General features: G+C 68.4%; 1 protein-coding gene across 2 annotated transcripts; it reads left to right on the top strand.

Annotated features, from left to right (window-relative positions):
• The first annotated feature begins 382 nt into the window (after positions 1-382).
• Positions 383-17,346, top strand: ABCA2 (ATP binding cassette subfamily A member 2). 2 transcript variants are annotated; one of them, XM_055124077.1, is made up of 48 exons: positions 383-534; positions 2,654-2,747; positions 3,325-3,436; positions 3,518-3,681; positions 3,761-3,888; positions 3,969-4,046; positions 4,154-4,372; positions 4,494-4,849; positions 5,123-5,282; positions 5,802-5,930; positions 6,122-6,289; positions 6,355-6,451; positions 6,526-6,699; positions 6,776-6,878; positions 6,948-7,062; positions 7,130-7,320; positions 7,477-7,627; positions 7,704-7,908; positions 7,985-8,149; positions 8,221-8,401; positions 8,471-8,683; positions 9,374-9,570; positions 9,647-9,829; positions 9,960-10,144; positions 10,343-10,463; positions 10,585-10,800; positions 10,872-11,078; positions 11,167-11,269; positions 11,334-11,653; positions 11,725-11,938; positions 12,017-12,122; positions 12,197-12,308; positions 12,494-12,554; positions 12,638-12,812; positions 12,905-13,020; positions 13,089-13,236; positions 13,462-13,585; positions 13,658-13,790; positions 13,866-13,983; positions 14,099-14,277; positions 14,353-14,494; positions 14,572-14,706; positions 14,776-14,879; positions 15,025-15,117; positions 15,191-15,293; positions 15,756-15,893; positions 15,962-16,168; positions 16,658-17,346. In XM_055124077.1, exons 1-48 carry the CDS (start codon positions 469-471, stop codon positions 16,691-16,693), a joined length of 7,245 nt encoding a protein of 2,414 aa, XP_054980052.1. In that variant the 5' UTR covers positions 383-468; the 3' UTR covers positions 16,694-17,346. The 2 variants fall into 2 exon arrangements, with proteins under 2 accessions (XP_054980052.1, XP_054980053.1); XM_055124078.1 differs by having other exon boundaries at positions 12,704-12,812.
• The last annotated feature ends 1,176 nt before the right edge of the window (positions 17,347-18,522 follow it).

Genomic DNA, 18,522 nt, shown 5'->3' on the forward strand with positions numbered 1-18,522 from the left:
GCCTGGTCACCGCGGGGCGCCCCTGGGCGGGGCCCATCCCGGTACCTGGAGCCGGCGCGGGGCGGGGCAAACAGCGGCTCCGCCCTGGGGCGGAGCATCACACCAAGCCACGCCCCAAGACGAAGCGTCCTGTCAGGTCACGCCCCAGGGCGGAGCTTCATCAGCCCCGCCCAGGGGCGGGGTTTAAAGCGGTCCCGCCTCGGGGCGGAGCCTACTGCGGTCCCGCCCAGGGGCGGTCTCCCGGCTCATTCGGGGCGGAGTCTCCCATCCGTCCAGGGGTGGAGCCTACCGCGGCCCCGCCTAGGGGCGGAGTCCCTGCCCGTTCAGGGCGGAGTCTCCCGCGGCCCCGCCTGGGGGCGGAGTCCCCGCCCTGCCCCGCCCCCGCGCGGGCGATGTGGAGCGGCGCGGAGCGGGCGGCGGGCGCGCAGAGGAGCGGGCGGCGGCGGCGAGCGGCCGAGCGGCCCCGCCATGGGTTTCTTGCACCAGCTGCAGCTGCTGCTCTGGAAGAACGTGACGCTGAAGCGCCGGAGCCCGGTGAGCGCCCCCGCAGCCGCGCGGGCCCCCGCCCCCACCGCGCGCGGCTGAGTCATGCACCCGAGCCCTCCGCGGCGCACTCGGGGCGGCGGGTCGGGGCCGGCGCCCCCCGCCCCGGCTCGCGGGAGGCCCCGGTCTCCAGCGCAGGGGCCGGCGGGGGTGCGCGGGCACCGATCGGCCCAGTGGGCTGCGCTCAGCCCCCCGAGCCCTGCAGGCTCCGTCCCCTGCTTCTGCATCACCCGCTGCCCTTGGGCCGGTCGCCCGATGACTGGGCGGCTGGTCCCAGGCGAGCCGCCGCCGCCGCCGCCTCCTCCTCCTCCACACCCCTCCACACTTCCACCAGCTTTGTTCCTGCATTCTCACCACCAGAATGTCCTTGCCGTGCCAGGCTCGGTCCCCCGCACCCTCTTGTCCTCAGGGCCACTCCTGGAGGCCGACCTGCTCCCTGTCCTCAGACCCTTTGGGGACCGGGCCTGCACCAGCTCCCAGCGCGCTGCCTGGGCAGTGTGGATGCCATGGCCCTGGACCTCTCTGTTCCTCCATGGGAGGGCAGGGGCTGTCCCCACTGGCCTGCCCAGCAGCACCTGTGCCGGAGGGCTGGGAGCCCAGGGTTCTGAGTGGCCCTGGGTTTCCCTTGAGGAGGACCGCCCAGGGCATCGGCAGAACTGGGCTGGGGGCTAAGCCCAGAGCAGGGCAGCCATCGGCACTGGGACCCACAGACTCCCTCGGGCACCTGACCCTGGCGGGGAGCCAGACCGGGTACATTTCCTGCCCAGGGCCTCCGGGGCTGGCTGGCACTGGGCCAGGAGATCAGGCCCGCAGCCCAGGTACGCTGGTCAGGTTCTGGGTCACTGGGGAGGAGAGGACGGGATGTGGGGCCCAGTGTGCTGGCCGGTCGGGACCATGGGCCCTGCCTCAGATCAGGGCTGGGGGCCAGTGCAAGCAGGTGGGAGGGGCCTGTGTGGTCCACGGCCAGCGCTCAGGCCTGTGGGCAGCTGTGGGCAGGGGTTGTCCGGTGCTGCCGTGCCTTGGTGTCCTGAGGCTCTGGCATTGTCCCGAGCTGGGTGCTGGGTGGGGGAGCTGAGAGGACTCAGAACTCTCCCTTCTCCCTCTTCCTGCTTTGTACCTCGGTTTCTCCATCTCTGTGTGTGCCCCACCCCTCCGAGAGTGCAGGCAACCCTGGCTGGGAGCAGTGACGCCACTGGGCACTGCGGGACCTCGGAGGATAGCAGGGGGCCCCAGGGTGGGCCCAACGGCCGGGGTTTGGCCACCCTGCAGGCTTGGGGTGGGGGGTTCCTGGCGGGAATCCTGCCCGCCTGCCCTCCGGCAGCTGGCGCGAGGCTGTTGTCATAGCAGCGTGTTGCTGCAGTGACGAGCAGGAGGTGCCCTGGCAGGGCCCAGGGCGGAGCCGACACGGCTTCCTGACCTGCCTGAGGCCCACGGCACCGCGGCCTGGCCCTGCGTGCGCCTGTGGATGTCTGGGGGCTGCCCGCGATGTGCCCTTGGCCGAGCTCCGGGGCGGGAGGGGGTGGAGGCTGGCACAGGCTGGGGCGGGCGTGGGGTACGGACACAGGCTGCTCCTGACCACAGAGCCCCATTGTCCAGGCAGCACCGCCCTGCCCGGGCACAGCGTGGGGGCTGGAAGTGTGTTTCGGGCCGGGGAGGGTCTTGAGAGCGGCGGGGCTCAGCAGTCCCCGGGCTCCCGGCCCACCCAGGGGCCCTCAGGGGCCAGCCTGCACTGCCGGCATTCCGTCCCCACCAGAGGTCAGCGTGCATCCAAAACTCAGGGCTGGGGCTGTCAGCTCTGCCCACCTCCTCCTGGACAGTGGGGACATCCTGCTTGGCTGGCGCTGTGTGGGGCAGGGGCTCCTCATCAGGGGCCCACCAGGTGTGGCTGGAGACAAACCGGGCACACGCAGTGCTCAGGGCAGTCCTGCTGGGCCTCTGGGTGGACAGAGGACAGCACCCCCGAAGGAGAAGGTTGCACCTTGGGGGAGGTTGGCCCTGAAGATGAGGCTCGGACAGTGCCCGGCCCTGCAGCAGGCTGGCTCCGGGGAAGCTGGACCTCAGTGGCTGGCTGGGACAGTGGCCGGACCTCACTGGCTGCTGGCTCTTGCAGTGGGTTCTGGCCTTCGAACTCTTCATCCCGCTGGTCCTCTTCTTCATCTTGCTGGGCCTGAGGCAGAAGAAACCCACCATCTCCGTGAAGGAAGGTGAGGGGCCTCGGGGCCCAGGGAGGGACAGCACGGCCACCACCTCTGTGCCCAGCTGGTGCCCGGCCAGTCCTCCTCCCGGGGCTTGGGAGGAGGCGGCCGACCCTCACTGGTCTCCTCTGTTCTGTTTTGCCCCTCCCCGCATGGTTCTTGTCTCCGCCACCTGCATGCAGTCTGTAAGTGAGGGCCTGCCTCCTCCAGTCTGGCCTCCGGGTGCAGCTCCGCACCCTGCCCGCTCGCATGGCAGAGCCCTGCCTGCTGGCAGGGTCTGTTGTGGGGGGGACAGGGGGGAAGGGAGGGGCTCCCTGGGTCACCTGGTGCTCTCTGCTTAGACCTACCGGCCTCTGCTTCTCTCTGCTAACTGGTTGTCCAGAGAGGTCAGGGACAAGATGCCCTCTGACCTCTGACCTGCCATTCTCGGCAGAATGTTTGCCCTCTGACCTCTGGCTTTGGGCTAAAACTGCTTTTCCTTCCTGACTTTCTCCAAATCTCTCTTCTTGGCCTCTGCCCACTCCCCTCCTGACCTCTACCCTGTCCCCTCCGGCCTCGGGCTGCCCCCTGCCCTCCCTGCGACCAGCCTTCTATACGGCCTCACCACTCACCTCGGCGGGCATCCTCCCTGTGATGCAGTCGCTGTGCCCCGAGGGCCAGCGGGACGAGTTTGGCTTCCTGCAGTATGCCAATTCCACGTGAGTGCCCACCCTGCGGGCACGCCCCCCAGCCCTGCCGCGGCCCCCCGCCATGCCCTAAGCTGCTGTGTTGGGGGACAGGGTCACCCAGCTGCTGGAGCGCCTCAGCCGCGTGGTGGAAGACAGTAACCTGTTTGATCCGGCACGGCCCAGCCTGGGCCTGGAGCTCGAGGCTCTGCGCCAGCGCCTGGAAGCCCTGGGAGCCGGCCCAGAGCCTGGGGACGGGGTCCCCCGGGCCCCCGCAGGTGCGTCCATGGCAGGGCGGGCCCGAGGTGCCGCCGTGGGCAGAGTGGCCTCAGCGCCCCCTTCCTTCCGCCTGTGCAGGGGCCTCCTTCTCCCTGGACTCGGTGGCCCGGGACCCGAGGGAGCTCTGGCGTTTCCTGACTCAGAACCTGTCCCTGCCCAACGGCACAGCCCAGGCCCTCCTGGCCGCGAGGGTGGACCTGCCCGAGGTGAGCCGAGGCCCCCGCGCCCCCGCGGTGCGGGTGGGGCTGGGCGGGCAGGGCCTTGGAGTCCCCACCTGTGCCCCCAGGTGCATCGCTTGCTGTTCGGCCAGACGCCTGCCCTGGACGCAGAGCCCAGCCTCTCTAGCCACCTGTTCCGGATGGAGGTGAGGGCGGCCTGTCCACGGGGTGGGAGAGGGATGTGGCCGGGGCAGGACCGGGGTGCAGGGCGCGGCCAGGCGCCCTCGCAGCAGTGCCTGTCCCCTCCCCACAGGAGCTGCTGCTGGCGCCCGCCCTCCTGGAGCGGCTGACATGCGCCCCCGGCTCTGGGGAGCTGGACCGCATCCTCACCGTGCCGCAGGGTCGCCAGGGTGCTCTGCGGAGCTACTGGGACGCGGTCTGCAGTGGCCAGGCCCCCGCCCGCGCCCAGCGCTTCGCACAGCTGGCAGCGGAGCTCCGGAACCAGCTGGACACGGCCAAAATTGCCCAGCAGGTGAGCCCCTGCCTGGAGGCACCTTGGGCTGGGGGCGCCGTGCCTGGCCTGGCCACCCTAGCCATGCCCTCGGCCCTGCCCTCACACCTGCCCCAGGGCCCTGAAACCCGTCTTCCCTCAGCTGGGCCTGCACACAGCCCCCAGGGACGCGGCGCGCCCGCAGCAGCCCCCGCCCCCGCGGCAGATGCAGGCGTTGCTGGAGGACCTGCTGGACGCCCGGAAGCTCCTGCAGGGTGTGGACGTCCTCTCGGCCCTGGCCCTGCTGCTGCCTCAGGGCGCCTGTGCCGGCCCCGCAGGTGGCCCCGGGGGCGCGGCCAACAGCACGGGGACAGGCCTCGGCCCCGGTGCCAACAGCTCCGCCGAGGACGCAGCGGCCTCCTCCACCGGCCCCGCCTCGGCGGACACGCTGCAGGGCCAGTGCGCGGCCTTCGTGCAGCTCTGGGCAGGCCTGCAGCCCATCCTGTGCGGCAACAACCGGTAGGTGCTGGACAGGCCCGACACCCGCCCAGCCCCTGCCCCCGCCCTGTGCCGCAGCGTGGTGCCCACGCACGCCGAGTCCACCCAAGGTCTCCACCCGGGTCTGCCCAGCCCCGCCAGAGGCCCCACCCCGCATCCCACCTGTGAGGCCCCTCCCACTGGCCCCGCCCACAAGAGGCCCCGCCCCGTTGGTGGCCCCGCCCCGCCATAGGCCACGCCCCTCCCCGCCCGGCCCGCTCCCCCCACCTCCGAGCTGACCCCCAGCCCCACCAGCACCATCGAGCCCGAGGCCTTGCGGAGGGGCAACATGAGCTCCCTGGGCTTCACGAGCAAGGAGCAGCGGAACCTGGGCCTCCTGGTGCACCTCATGACCAGCAACCCCAAGATCCTGTACGCGCCTGCGGGCTCCGAGGCGGACCGGGTCATCCTCAAGGTGTGCGGCCCCGGCGGGTGGGCTGGGCCGGGCAGGGAGCAGCCGGGTCTGCAGGTCGGGACAGGGGTGCTTGTGGGCCGGTGGGGACTGAGGCAGGCGGGCAGGAGTCCAGCACTGTGCCTGCTGGGCCGGAGTGGGGACACGGAGGCCCCGTCGGTGGGCACTCGAGGGGCGCCTTCTCTAGAAGGGCGGGAGAGGGCTCTCCAGGGGCAGGAGAGGCCCGGTGCGGTGCAGGGCTGAGGCCCGAGGCCCAGGGCCGTTGGACAGACCGGGAAGCAGCAAGTCGTCAGCGCCCGGGTGGGAGTTCGTCAGAGCGAGACTTGACGGGGGCTGCAGGCCGGAGGGAGTGGGGGCTCAGCTCCTGCCCTGTGCGCGCTTACCCCGAATAGGGCCCCCCAGTCCCCCCCCACCCCCATGTGCTCCCCTGAGAGACGGAAGATACTGGGCTGCCCCGGCTGGGCTCGAGGCAGCCTGTGCTGGGCCCTCTTAACCCCGTGCTCGCCTCCCCCCAACCCCCAGGCCAACGAGACCTTCGCCTTCGTCGGCAACGTGACGCACTACGCCCAGCTCTGGCTCAACATCTCCGCTGAGATCCGCAGCTTCCTGGAGCAGGGCCGGCTGCAGCAGCACCTGCACTGGCTGCAGCAGGTGGGCGTGCGGGCTGCCCCCCATGTCCATGTCCCGCCTGACACCCCCCACTCCCCGCATCCCCCCGTGTCCCACCCGCACCAACCCGCACCCACCCGTGTCCCGCCTGACACCCCCGGGCCTCCCCGCACCCACCCGTGTCCCGCCGGAGCCCCCGCACTCCCCGCCCTAAGCCAGCCTGGCCCCCCAAGTCCGTGGCAGAGCTGCGGCTGCACCCAGAGGCGCTGAACTTGTCTGCGGAGGAGCTGCCGCCCGCCCTGCGCCAGGACGACTTCTCGCTGCCCAACGGCTCTGCGCTCCTGCAGCAGCTGGACACCATTGACAACGCGGCCTGCGGCTGGATCCAGTTCATGTCCAAGGTGTGCTCTGCCCCCTGGGGACTCTGGGGCCGCCCGGGGCTGCTCCAACTGTGCCCGTCCCCCAGGTGAGTGTGGACATCTTCAAGGGCTTTCCCGACGAGGAGAGCATCGTCAACTACACGCTGAACCAGGCCTACCAGGACAACGTCACCGTGTTTGCCAGTGAGCACCGCGCCCCCGCCCCGCTGCCCCTGCACCCCCGCCCCTGCCCGCCCCCACTCAGCCCCTCTCCCCAGGTGTGATCTTCCAGACGCGCAAGGATGGCTCCCTGCCGCCCCACGTCCACTACAAGATCCGCCAGAACTCCAGCTTCACGGAGAAAACCAACGAGATCCGCCGGGCCTACTGGCGCCCGGGGCCCAACACGGGGGGCCGCTTCTACTTCCTGTACGGCTTCGTGTGGATCCAGGGTGAGGGCCAGGAGTCCAGGGCGGGGTGAGGCCCGGACCAGAGGGCAGCCCTGACCACTGACCACCACCCCCACAGACATGATGGAGCGAGCCATCATCAACACCTTTGTGGGACACGACGTGGTGGAGCCCGGCAACTACGTGCAGATGTTCCCCTACCCCTGCTACACGCGGGACGAGTGAGTGCCGGCTGGAGGGGCCGGGCTGGGCTGGCGGGGTCCCTGCCTCACGGCGGTTCCGCCCCACAGCTTCCTGTTTGTCATCGAGCACATGATGCCACTCTGCATGGTCATCTCCTGGGTCTACTCGGTGGCCATGACGATCCAGCACATTGTGGCCGAGAAGGAGCATCGCCTCAAGGAGGTGGGTGGGGGTGGTGGTGGGGGGCAGCCGGGTGGCCCCAGAGCCCTGCCCGAGCATCCCTCCACAGGTGATGAAGACCATGGGCCTGAACAACGCTGTGCACTGGGTGGCCTGGTTCATCACGGGCTTCGTGCAGCTGTCCATCTCGGTGACCGCACTCACCGCCATCCTCAAGTACGGCCAGGTGCTCATGCACAGCCACGTGCTCATCATCTGGCTCTTCCTGGCCGTCTATGCCGTGGCCACCATCATGTTCTGGTGAGTCTGCGACGGGCCGGCGCGCACAGGGCCCTGGGGCCACCTGGCACTCACAGATGCCTGATGGCCCCTCTGTCCCCAAGAGGGACACGCCCAGGGGGGCGTTGGCACGGTGCCAGGGATGGGGTGGCTGATGCCCGTGGCCCCCTGCCCCAGCTTCCTGGTGTCTGTGCTGTACTCCAAGGCCAAGCTGGCCTCGGCCTGTGGCGGCATCATCTACTTCCTGAGCTATGTGCCCTACATGTACGTGGCCATCCGAGAGGAGGTGGCCCACGACAGGATCACGGCCTTCGAGAAGTGCATTGCGGTGAGGATTACCGCCACAGGGCCGGGGGGTGGGGGGTCCTGTCCTGACCCACCTGCTCACTCTGTCGTCCCCACAGTCCCTGATGTCCACCACCGCCTTCGGCCTTGGCTCCAAGTACTTCGCCCTGTATGAGGTGGCGGGTGTGGGCATTCAGTGGCACACCTTCAGCCAGTCCCCGGTGGAGGGGGACGACTTCAACCTGCTGCTGGCAGTGACCATGCTGATGGTGGACGCCGTCGTCTATGGGGTGCTTACGTGGTACATTGAAGCCGTGCACCCAGGTAGCACCACACCTCTGGGGAGGGGGCTGCAGGGCCCGGCCGGGGTCAGCAGTGACGTCAGGCTCCTCTCCCCCAGGCATGTACGGGCTGCCCCGGCCCTGGTACTTCCCGCTGCAGAAGTCCTACTGGCTGGGCAGCGGGCGGACAGAAGCCTGGGAGTGGAGCTGGCCGTGGGCTCGCGCCCCCCGCCTCAGCGTCATGGAGGAGGACCAGGCGTGTGCCATGGAGAGCCGGCGCCTGGGTGAGAGAGCAGAGCGGCGGGGGTGTCGGGGGGCCCAGGGAGGGGTGGCGCTGACCCCGGCCTTGCTGCAGAGGAGATGCGCGGCATGGAGGAGGAGCCCACCCACCTGCCCCTGGTGGTCTGCGTGGACAAGCTCACCAAGATCTACAAGACGGACAAGAAGCTGGCCTTGAACAAGCTGAGCCTGAACCTCTATGAGAACCAGGTGGTCTCCTTCCTGGGCCACAACGGGGCAGGCAAGACCACCACCATGTGAGTGCCGCTTGCAGCGGGGGCGGGGCTGGCCATTCACGGGCACTCACGGCATGCCCGCCCATCTAGGTCCATCCTGACCGGCTTGTTCCCGCCCACGTCCGGCTCGGCCACCATCTACGGGCATGACATCCGCACGGAGATGGACGAGATCCGCAAGAACCTGGGCATGTGTCCACAGCACAACGTGCTTTTCGACCGGCTCACCGTGGAGGAGCACCTGTGGTTCTACTCCAGGCTGAAGAGCATGGCCCAGGAGGAGATCCGCAAGGAGATGGACAAGTGGGTGGTGGCAGGGCTTGTGGGGGGCGGGGCCTGGGAGGGCCTGCGGGGCCTGGTGGGGTGGGCTGCGCCTCATGTGGGTGGGCCTGCTTAGGCGAGCAGGGCCTTGGAGGGTGGGCGGGGCCTGGCGGTGTGGGTGGGGCTCCGGTGGTGAGGGAGCTTGGGGTTGTGGGCGGGGCCTGGCGGTGTGGGTGTGGCTGGGGTGTGGGTGGGGCATGGCGGTGTGGGTGGGGCTCGGGTGGTGAGGGAGCTCGGGTTGTGGGCGGGGCCTGGTGATGTGGGTGTGGCTGGGGTGTGGGTGGGGCATGGCGGTGTGGGTGGGGCTCGGGTTGTGGGTGGGGCCTGGTGGTGTGGGTGTGGCTGGGGTGTGGGTGTGGCTGGGGCTCGGGTGGTGAGGTGGGTGGGGCTGGGGTGTGGGTGGGGCCTGGTGGCGAGGGTAGGGCTCGGGTTGTGTGCAGGGCCTGGTGGTGTGGGTGTGGCTGGGGTATGGGTGGGGCTCCGGTGGTGAGGTGGGTGGGGCTCGGGTTGTGGGCGGGGCCTGGTGGCATGGGTGGGGCTTGGGCGGCGAGCAGAGCTGGGATAGGTGGGGCTTGGTTGTGGGCGGGGCTAAGCGGAGGGGGCGGGTCCTGTTATGCGCCTGTGGTGTGGGAGGGACGGTCCAGCCCTGCTCTCGTCTTCCTGCTCCCTCAGGATGATCGAGGACCTGGAGCTCTCCAACAAGCGGCACTCGCTGGTGCAGACACTGTCGGGGGGCATGAAGCGCAAGCTCTCTGTGGCCATCGCCTTTGTGGGCGGGTCCCGCGCCATCATCCTGGACGAGCCCACGGCAGGGGTGGACCCCTACGCTCGCCGGGCCATCTGGGACCTCATCCTGAAATACAAGCCCGGTGAGCTGGCGGGCAGGGGTGGTGCCCGGCCCCCAGGCTCCCCGCACAGCCCTCTGACCCGGCCTGCCCTCCGCAGGCCGCACCATCCTCCTGTCCACCCACCACATGGACGAGGCTGACCTGCTGGGGGACCGCATCGCCATCATCTCCCACGGGAAGCTCAAATGCTGTGGCTCCCCGCTCTTCCTCAAGGGCGCCTACGGCGACGGCTACCGCCTCACGCTGGTCAAGCAGCCGGCCCAGCCCGGGGACCCCCAAGGTCTGAGTGGAGGTGCCCGGGCCAGTCTTCCCTAAGAGCCCTGACCCCCGAGCCCGGGCCTTGCAGGGCCGCCCTCGCAGCAGCATGGCATCCCGGGCCTGCTGGGTGAGCCTCTGCTTCTCCCTCCTAGAGCCAGGCCTGACGTCCAGCCCTTCGGGCCGCGCCCAGCTGAGCTGCTGCTCCGAGCCCCAAGTCTCCCAGTTCATCCGCAAGCACGTGGCCTCCTGCCTGCTGGTCTCGGACACCAGCACCGAGCTCTCCTACATCCTGCCCAGCGAGGCCGCCAAGAAGGGGGCCTTTGAGCGCCTCTTCCAGGTGTGTGGCCACGGAGGAGGTGGGGTGGCAGCTGTCCTGGGTGGGGTAAGGCCGCAGAACCGCACAGGTGCAACCAACCATCAGGGCATGGAGCGGGCTGGGGCGGGCGGGGCCAGCAGGGGGCAGGTGACACGGTGGTCCCGAGGAGGCAGGACCCTGTGGCCAGCCTGCAGTGAGCCTTACCCAGCCCCTTCCTAGCACCTGGAGTGTAGTTTGGACGCGTTGCACCTGAGCAGCTTTGGGCTCATGGACACAACACTGGAAGAGGTGTTCCTCAAGGTGTCTGAGGAAGACCAGTCCCTGGAGAACAGTGAGGCAGGTGAGCCCGGGCCGGGGTTCAGCCCCACCAGGTGGAGTTTGGGTCTGGGGCTGCCCAGGGCCAGTGGGGCTGTGGCTCGGGGGGTCTTCAGGGCCGGGTCCCTGCTCGCCTGCCGTGGCAGATGTGAAGGAGTCCAGGAAGGAGGTGCTCTCGGCAACCGAGGCTGCGGTGTCCAGGGAGGCTCCCCCGGGGAGCCTGGCGCAGAGCTCGGAGCTGGCCCAGTCCCAGGCGTCCCTGCAGTCCACATCCTCAGTGGGCTCGGGCTCTGCTGACGTCTCCGGCGACTACCGCCCACTCCTGAACAACCTGCAGGACCCCGACAACGTCAGTCTGCAAGGTGGGCTGCCGGGCTCTGGGCGGGGCTGGCGGGCGGCGCTGGCTGTGGCTCAGCATCTTCTCTCTGCGCAGAGGCCGAGGCCGAGGCCCCGGGCCGAGTGGGCCAGGGCAGCCACAAGCTGGAGGGCTGGTGGCTGAGGCTGCGCCAGTTCCACGGGCTCCTGGTGAAGCGCTTCCACTGCGCCCGCCGCAACTCCAAGGCGCTGTCCTCCCAGATCCTGCTGCCCGCCTTCTTCGTCTGCGTGGCCATGACCGTGGCCCTCTCCGTTCCCGAGATCGGTAGGGCTGCCCACGCAGCAGGGGGACCCCCCTCCCTGGCTCGAACCCTGGCCAGGTGGTCAGGCCGCTGTCTCTCCTGTCCTGCCAGGTGACTTGCCCCCACTGGTCCTGTCGCCCTCCCAGTACCACAACTATACGCAGCCACGTGGCAACTTCATCCCCTTTGCCAATGAGGAGCGCCGGGAGTACCGGTGAGCACCTGCCAGGCTGGGGTGGGCACGGGCGGGGCACCCGACTGACCTCTGGGCCCCTCAGGTTGCGGCTGTCACCCGACGCCAGCCCCCAGCAGCTCGTGAGCACCTTCCGGCTGCCGTCCGGCGTGGGGGCCACCTGTGTGCTGAAGTCTCCAGCCAACGGCTCGCTGGGCCCTGTCGTGAACCTGAGCAGCGGCGAGTCCCGGCTGCTGGCCGCACGCTTCTTCGACAGCATGTGCCTGGAGTCCTTCACGCAGGGCTTGCCGCTGTCCAACTTCGTGCCGCCTCCGCCCTCCCCGGCCCCCTCTGATGCCCCCCTCTCTGCCGATGAGGATCCCCTGCAGACCTGGAATTCCTCCCTGCCGCCCACCTCGGGGCCAGGTACCAGCTCGGGGGAGCCACGGGGGGGAGGGCCCGTGGGGCCATGGCTGACCACCCTCCTGTGCCCCCAGAGAACTGGACCTCGGCGCCCTCGCTGCCCCGCCTGGTGCGGGAACCCGTGCGCTGCGTCTGCTCCCCCCAGGGCACGGGCTTTTCCTGCCCGGGGGGCGTGGGTGGGCACCCCCCGCAGGTGCGCGTGGTCACGGGGGACATCCTCACGGACATCACCGGGCACAACGTCTCTGAGTACCTGCTCTTCACCTCCGACCGCTTCCGCCTGCACCGGTGAGTGGGGCGGGGCGGCGCGGCTGTGGGGCTGGGTAGCAGCTGCCCGCCGGCCTCACCACCCCGGCTGCCCGCCAGGTACGGGGCCATCACCTTCGGCAACGTGCAGAAGTCCATCCCCGCGTCATTTGGCTCCCGAGCGCCAGCCATGGTGCGGAAGATAGCTGTGCGCAGAGTGGCACAGGTGAGTGCGCGCCCAGCCTGCGCCCCTCCCGTGCCGCCCACAGGCGCCCACCGGCTCTGGGTCTCTGCCCCCAGGTGTTCTACAACAACAAGGGCTACCACAGCATGCCCACCTACCTCAACAGCCTCAACAATGCCATCCTGCGCGCCAACCTGCCCAAAAGCAGAGGCAACCCTGCGGCCTACGGTGAGTGGGCAGGTGTGCAGGGACACGGCGGAGGGGGGCACAGACAGGGTCGGGGACACGGCGGGGGGGCACGGGGGGGGGACGAGGGCAGGGCCGAGGGCACGGGTGGGGTGGGGGACGAGGCGGGGGACGAGGCGGGGGACGCGGCAGGGCCCACCCTGAGGCTGCTCTCCCACGTGCCACAGGCATCACTGTTACCAACCACCCCATGAACAAGACCAGTGCCAGCCTCTCTCTGGATTACCTGTAGGTGGGGGCCGGCGGTCGGGGTGGGGGCCGTGCCTTGGCGCTTGGCGGGACCGAGCAGTGTTGAGGGCTGCCTCCCCCAGGTTGCAGGGCACCGACGTGGTCATCGCCATCTTCATCATCGTGGCCATGTCCTTTGTGCCGGCCAGCTTCGTGGTCTTCCTGGTGGCCGAGCAGTCCACCAAGGCCAAGCACCTGCAGTTTGTCAGCGGCTGTGACCCCGTCATCTACTGGCTGGCTAACTACGTGTGGGACATGGTGTGCCCCCATGCTCGAGGAGCCCCCAGCCCCCAACCCAGCCCCCCGCCCCGGCCCCTCACCAGCATTCTCCCCTCCCCCCGCCCCGGCAGCTCAACTACCTGGTCCCAGCCACCTGCTGCGTCATCATCCTGTTCGTGTTCGACCTGCCGGCCTACACATCACCCACCAACTTCCCGGCCGTGCTCTCGCTCTTCCTGCTCTACGGGTAAGAAGGCGCGGAGTCGGGGCGGGGGGCCACTGCCTCTCGCGGGTGACCGCTGCCCCTGCCCACAGGTGGTCCATCACCCCCATCATGTACCCGGCCTCCTTCTGGTTCGAGGTACCCAGCTCAGCCTACGTGTTCCTCATCGTCATCAACCTCTTCATCGGCATCACAGCCACCGTGGCCACATTCCTGTTGCAGCTGTTTGAGCACGACAAGGTGGCACAGGGCGGGCAGGGAGTCAGGGGCAGGGCGGTGGGGTGGGTGGGACTGTGGGGCAGTGGGGCAGAGCTGCTGGGTGGGCAGGACAAGTGGGGCAGGTGGGGACAGGGCAGAGGGGTGGGCGGCATGGGGGAGACAGGGCCCTGGGGGCAGGGGCGGGGCGGGGGCGGCCAGGCAGGACTGCAGGGCTGAGAAGCTCTGTGTGGCCTTCCCGACCCTCAGGACCTGAAGGTGGTCAACAGTTACCTGAAGAGCTGCTTCCTCATCTTCCCCAACTACAACCTGGGCCACGGGCTCATGGAGATGGCCTACAACGAGTACATCAACGAGTATTACGCCAAGATCGGTGAGGCGGGGCGGGGCCGGGTGGGCAGCTGGGCGCCCCGTGGGGCCGGGTCCTGAGCCGGTCACCCCACAGGCCAGTTTGACAAGATGAAGTCCCCGTTCGAGTGGGACATTGTCACGCGGGGGCTGGTGGCCATGACCGTCGAGGGCTTCGTGGGCTTCTTCCTCACCATCATGTGCCAGTACAACTTCCTCCGGCAGCCACAGTGAGTGGGGCGTGCCCAGGGCCGGGCCGCGGCGAGCCTGGGGCCGGCCCACCAGCACCACCCGCTGTCCCCCAGGCGCATGCCCGTGTCCACCAAGCCTGTGGAGGATGATGTAGACGTGGCCAGCGAGCGGCGGCGAGTGCTGCGTGGGGACGCGGACAACGACATGGTCAAGATCGAGAACTTGACCAAGGTGGGCTCTGGGCGCCGGGGAGCCAGGGGCGCGGGCGGCGTGGGCTCAGGGTGGGTCCTGGCGAGGGCCCGGCCAGGCAGGGAGGGTCCTTCCGCATAGCCCCTCGCCCGCCCAGGTGTACAAGTCGCGGAAGCTCGGCCGCATCCTGGCTGTGGACCGGCTGTGTCTGGGAGTGCGTCCTGGGGAGTGCTTCGGGCTCCTGGGCGTCAATGGCGCGGGCAAGACCAGCACCTTCAAGATGCTGACGGGTGACGAGAGCACGACGGGGGGCGAGGCCTTCGTCAACGGGCACAGGTTGGCGGCGTGCACAGCGGCGGGGGCGGCTGGCGAGAGCGCCGAGCTGCCCAGCTGACAGTGCCCTGTCCCCAGTGTGCTCCGGGAGCTGCTGCAGGTCCAGCAGAGCCTCGGCTACTGCCCGCAGTTCGACGCCCTGTTCGACGAGCTCACGGCCCGGGAGCACCTGCAGCTCTACACGAGGCTCCGGGGCATCCCCTGGAAGGACGAGAAGCAGGTGGGCACCTGCCTGCCCCTCTGTCCGCGTCAGCAGTGCACACAGTGGCACCCTTGATGCCCCGTGCCCTTCCGTAGGTGGTGAAGTGGGCCCTGGAGAAGCTGGAGCTGACCAAGCACGCCGACAAGCCCGCGGGCACCTACAGTGGAGGCAACAAGCGGAAGCTGTCGGCTGCCATAGCCCTCATCGGCTACCCCTCCTTCATCTTCCTGGTGAGCCCGGGGGCTGCTGGCTGGGCTGGCAGGGTGTCAGGGCAGCGGCTGAGCCTGTGCCACCCTCAGGATGAGCCCACTACAGGCATGGACCCCAAAGCACGGCGCTTCCTCTGGAACCTCATTCTGGACCTCATCAAAACGGGGCGCTCGGTGGTGCTGACATCACACAGGTGTGCACCCACCCTGTGCGGTGCCCCCAGCTGGACCCTCCCTCCCTGTACGGTGCCTGATCTCAGCACCGAGGCCCACGCATGCGCCCCGCCCCGCCATCCTCTGGTGCTCATGCGGCCCCAACCCGCGTGTTTGTGCCCGCAGCATGGAGGAGTGCGAGGCGCTGTGCACGCGCCTGGCCATCATGGTCAACGGGCGCCTGCGTTGCCTGGGCAGCATCCAGCACCTGAAGAACCGGTGAGTGGGGTGCCGGGGCGGCGGGAAGGGGCGCGGGGGCGGCGGGGCTTGGGGCCATGGGCCTGTCGCGCAGGTTTGGGGATGGCTACATGATCACCGTGAGGACCAAGAGCAGCCAGAACGTGAAGGACGTGGTGCGCTTCTTCAATCGCAACTTCCCAGAGGCCGTGCTCAAGGTGGGCGGGGAAGGGGGCTCGGCCTGGCGATGTGGACGTGGTCTGGGCGGGGCCCGGGATGGCTGTGGGCGTGGTCTTGGAGCATGGCTGCGTGGGCGTGGCCAACATGGGCGGGGACTGGGAGGGCGTGGTCTGGGGCAGGTGCTTGTGTGAGCAGGGCCTGGGGGCGGCGTTGGCGTGGGCGGAGCCTGGGTGGAGTGTGGGCGTGGTCCAGGTGGGTGGGTAGGGCTGTGGGTGTGGTATTGGAGGATGAGCTGCGTGGGCGTGGCCGGGCCAGGACAGGGCGGGGCCCGGCGTTGAGGTGGCTGCGGGCGTGGTCTGAGTGGGTTGTTGGGGTTGGGTGGGCCCTAAGGGGTTGGGGCCAGTGTGGCGTGGGCATGGGTGGTAGGGGCAGGAGAGGAGTCGGAGGGAGTCCTTGGGCGTGCTGGGCAGGGTGGGGGCCTGACCCGCCCTCCCCCCCAGGAGCGGCACCATACGAAAGTGCAGTACCAGCTCAAGTCGGAGCGCATCTCACTGGCGCAGGTGTTCAGCAAGATGGAGCAGGTGGTCGGCGTGCTGGGCATCGAGGACTACTCGGTCAGCCAGACCACCCTGGACAACGTGAGTGCTGTGGGCTGGGGCGGGACTCGGCCTGCTGCGCCCACCCACAGCCCGCTGCCGGCCCTCAGGTGTTTGTCAACTTCGCCAAGAAGCAGAGCGACAACCTGGAGCAGCGGGAGGCAGAGCCGTCCTCGGGCTTGCAGTCCCCGCTGGGCCGACTGCTGAGCCTGTTCCGGCCGCGGCCTGCGCCCACGGAGCTGCGTGCTCTGGTGGCCGATGAGCCCGAGGACCTGGACACAGAAGACGAAGGCCTCATCAGCTTCGAGGAGGAGCGGGTGAGCGGGCCTCCAGGGCTGCAGCCATCCCAGTGGGGGCGCTATACCCGCGAGGTGGCAGGGCACCCCAGAGGGTCAGAGCTAGAGCCAGAGCGACATGGCGGCCTGGGCACAGGCTGACCTCTTGGAGATTTTGGGGGTCCAGTGAGAGCAGAGTCAGTAGTGAGCTCTAGAAAGTGGTCGGGGAGTGAGGAAGGGGCAGGTCGGGCATATGCCTTGCATGCGGTGAACCTGGGTTCCATCCCTGGCTGCAGGGTCCCCCGACACCACTAGGTGTGGCCCAAAAACCAGAAAATAAAGGGGAGGAAAAGATTCCAGCTGGGTTGGAGAGCTAGTATCTAGCATGTGAGCCACCTGCCGGGCATGCAGAGAGGCAGATCAGAGCCTTGGCACTGTATAGGCCTCTGAGCCCTGTGGGGGGCCAGTCAGCAGGGGAGGGGGGCAGCCACCACAGGCTCTGCCCAGCCCCCCTCACCCCTCCTTCACCAGGCCCAGCTCTCCTTCAACACGGACACGCTCTGCTGACTGCTCGGGCGGGCTCAAGGACACAGCGTGGGGACAGAAGTCCAGCAGGACAAGACGCACCACGCTCATCTGCCAGGCCCTGGAAAGGGAGGTCCAGGACCACGGGCGTCGTCCCCCGCAGCCCCGCCCTTCCTGTGGCCACAGCAGCCACCTTCTCCCGTTCGTGCCAAAGGCCAGCCCAGCTTGGGCTGTGCACTCCCTCACCCGGCTTTGCCTTAAAGCCTGGGGTCTGTCCTGGCCCCTCACTCTCCCCTCTCCGGCTCCGCCCAGTGTCCCAAGGCCATCTGGGGTGACGTGTCCATGGTCCCCCTCTATGGGTCTCTTCCTGGCCAGGCCCCGGACGGGCTTTTCTCTCAATGGAATCAGGCGTAGCAGCACTGGGGACGGGGACCAGGTCAGTGCCCACCTCAGGCCCCTATTTATTTTTGGAAAGAGGCTCCCTGACCTGTTTTCCTAGGGGGCTTTCTACGTGGGGTAGGTTGCTGGTGTGGGGCGGGTAGCAGGAATGGGGAGCTGACCCTGCGGACAGGTGAGGGTCCCCTTTCCGCTGCCAGTCCTCCGCACCCAGCTTGGCCCCTCCCCCTCTGCACCCGGGAGCTGGTTCTGTACATAGCGCACAGATGTTTGTTTTAAATAAAACCAAAAGGCCAATGTGTGTGGGCTGTGGTTTGGTAGTGAAGCTGGCCCAGTCCGCTGAGGTGCATCTGCTGTGTCCTGGGGGGCCACGTGGGGAGGGCGAGACTCCTCCCCCCCACCGCCAACCCTGACACCACAGGGTGGGGTGACTGAGGCAGGGCATTGCCTTCCTGGGCTCCCAGCGGCTCAACGTGGATGCAGCTGCTGTCGCTCCTGAGGGCCTGAAAGTGTCCTGGACATACATGGGCAGGGCACACGTAAGGTGACACATGATGCGGAGAGTCCCCGAAGCTGAAGGGCAGTGGAGGCAGAGTCGTGTCCAGGCTGGAGACTTGGCGGCCGGTCCCAGAGCCTGGACAGACTGTCTGGCTGACCCAAGGGAACATGGGGAAACCCTGGAGAGTGGGGACAGAGGTGCATGGGGTGTACTTGGAGAGGAGGAGGGGCTGGAGCCACCATGAGGCAGCTGTGGGGGGAGGGGTCCCCAGAGGTGCAGGGTTCTGGGGGTCGCAGGTGCAGCCCTGGGGTGAGAGAGCTGGTGCAGGTTTGCTGGCAGAGGAGGTGAGAAGGCCCATCCCTTCCCCCCATGGCATCTGGGGGCACTTGGATCACCTTTTCCTGCCATTTTTGTGCTCCGGAAGCCCCAGTGGGAGCAGGACCTCAGAGTCCTGGCCCCTGGCTATGCCTCCCCTCCCCCCAGCGTGGGCCTCAGAGCAGCCAGAGTCCCCGTCTTCTCCCCATTCCGCCTTGATAAACCCTGCTTCCTACCCAAACAAACAACAGCAACAACAAAAACAGAATAAAACAGAATACACCAAACCGCCTTTGTCTTTAAAACACTCCTTAGTTCAGGGCCAGAGTGATAGCACAGTGGGGAGGGCGTCTGCCGTGCCCAAGGTCAACCCAGGTTTGATCCCCAGCATCACGTATGGTCCCCCAAGGAGCACAGAGCCAGGACACAGCCAGGTGTGGCCTGAAAAATAAATACCACTGAATTCTCGCTGTTTTTTCTCAGTCCCCCAAACTTGGCACTGCACTACAGCGTCAGTGGGACGGGGTTCCCTGTGGCGCTAGGAGAACGAGTTCTTTCCAGCCCAGGGTCACCTGGCCTTTGGGGGTACAGCCCCCAGGGACTCTGAACTTCTGTTGTCCTTTTGTTTGCTTGGGTCTCCCAGCAGGGTTCAGGGCCCAGG

Source organism: Sorex araneus, chromosome 1 (genome assembly GCF_027595985.1).
Source record: "Sorex araneus isolate mSorAra2 chromosome 1, mSorAra2.pri, whole genome shotgun sequence".
Taxonomy (NCBI): Eukaryota; Metazoa; Chordata; class Mammalia; order Eulipotyphla; family Soricidae; genus Sorex; species Sorex araneus.

What these genes read in the sequence shown, in the direction of transcription:
- ABCA2 (XM_055124077.1), top strand. Translation starts at nt 469, where the DNA reads ATGGGTTTCTTGCACCAGCTGCAGCTGCTGCTCTGGAAGAACGTGACG. An exon ending in ACCTGCACTGGCTGCAGCAG is followed by an intron (nt 5,931 to 6,121) that starts GTGGGCGTGCGG and finishes TGGCCCCCCAAG; the next exon opens with TCCGTGGCAGAGCTGCGGCT. An exon ending in GCAGGCAAGACCACCACCAT is followed by an intron (nt 8,402 to 8,470) that starts GTGAGTGCCGCT and finishes CCGCCCATCTAG; the next exon opens with GTCCATCCTGACCGGCTTGT.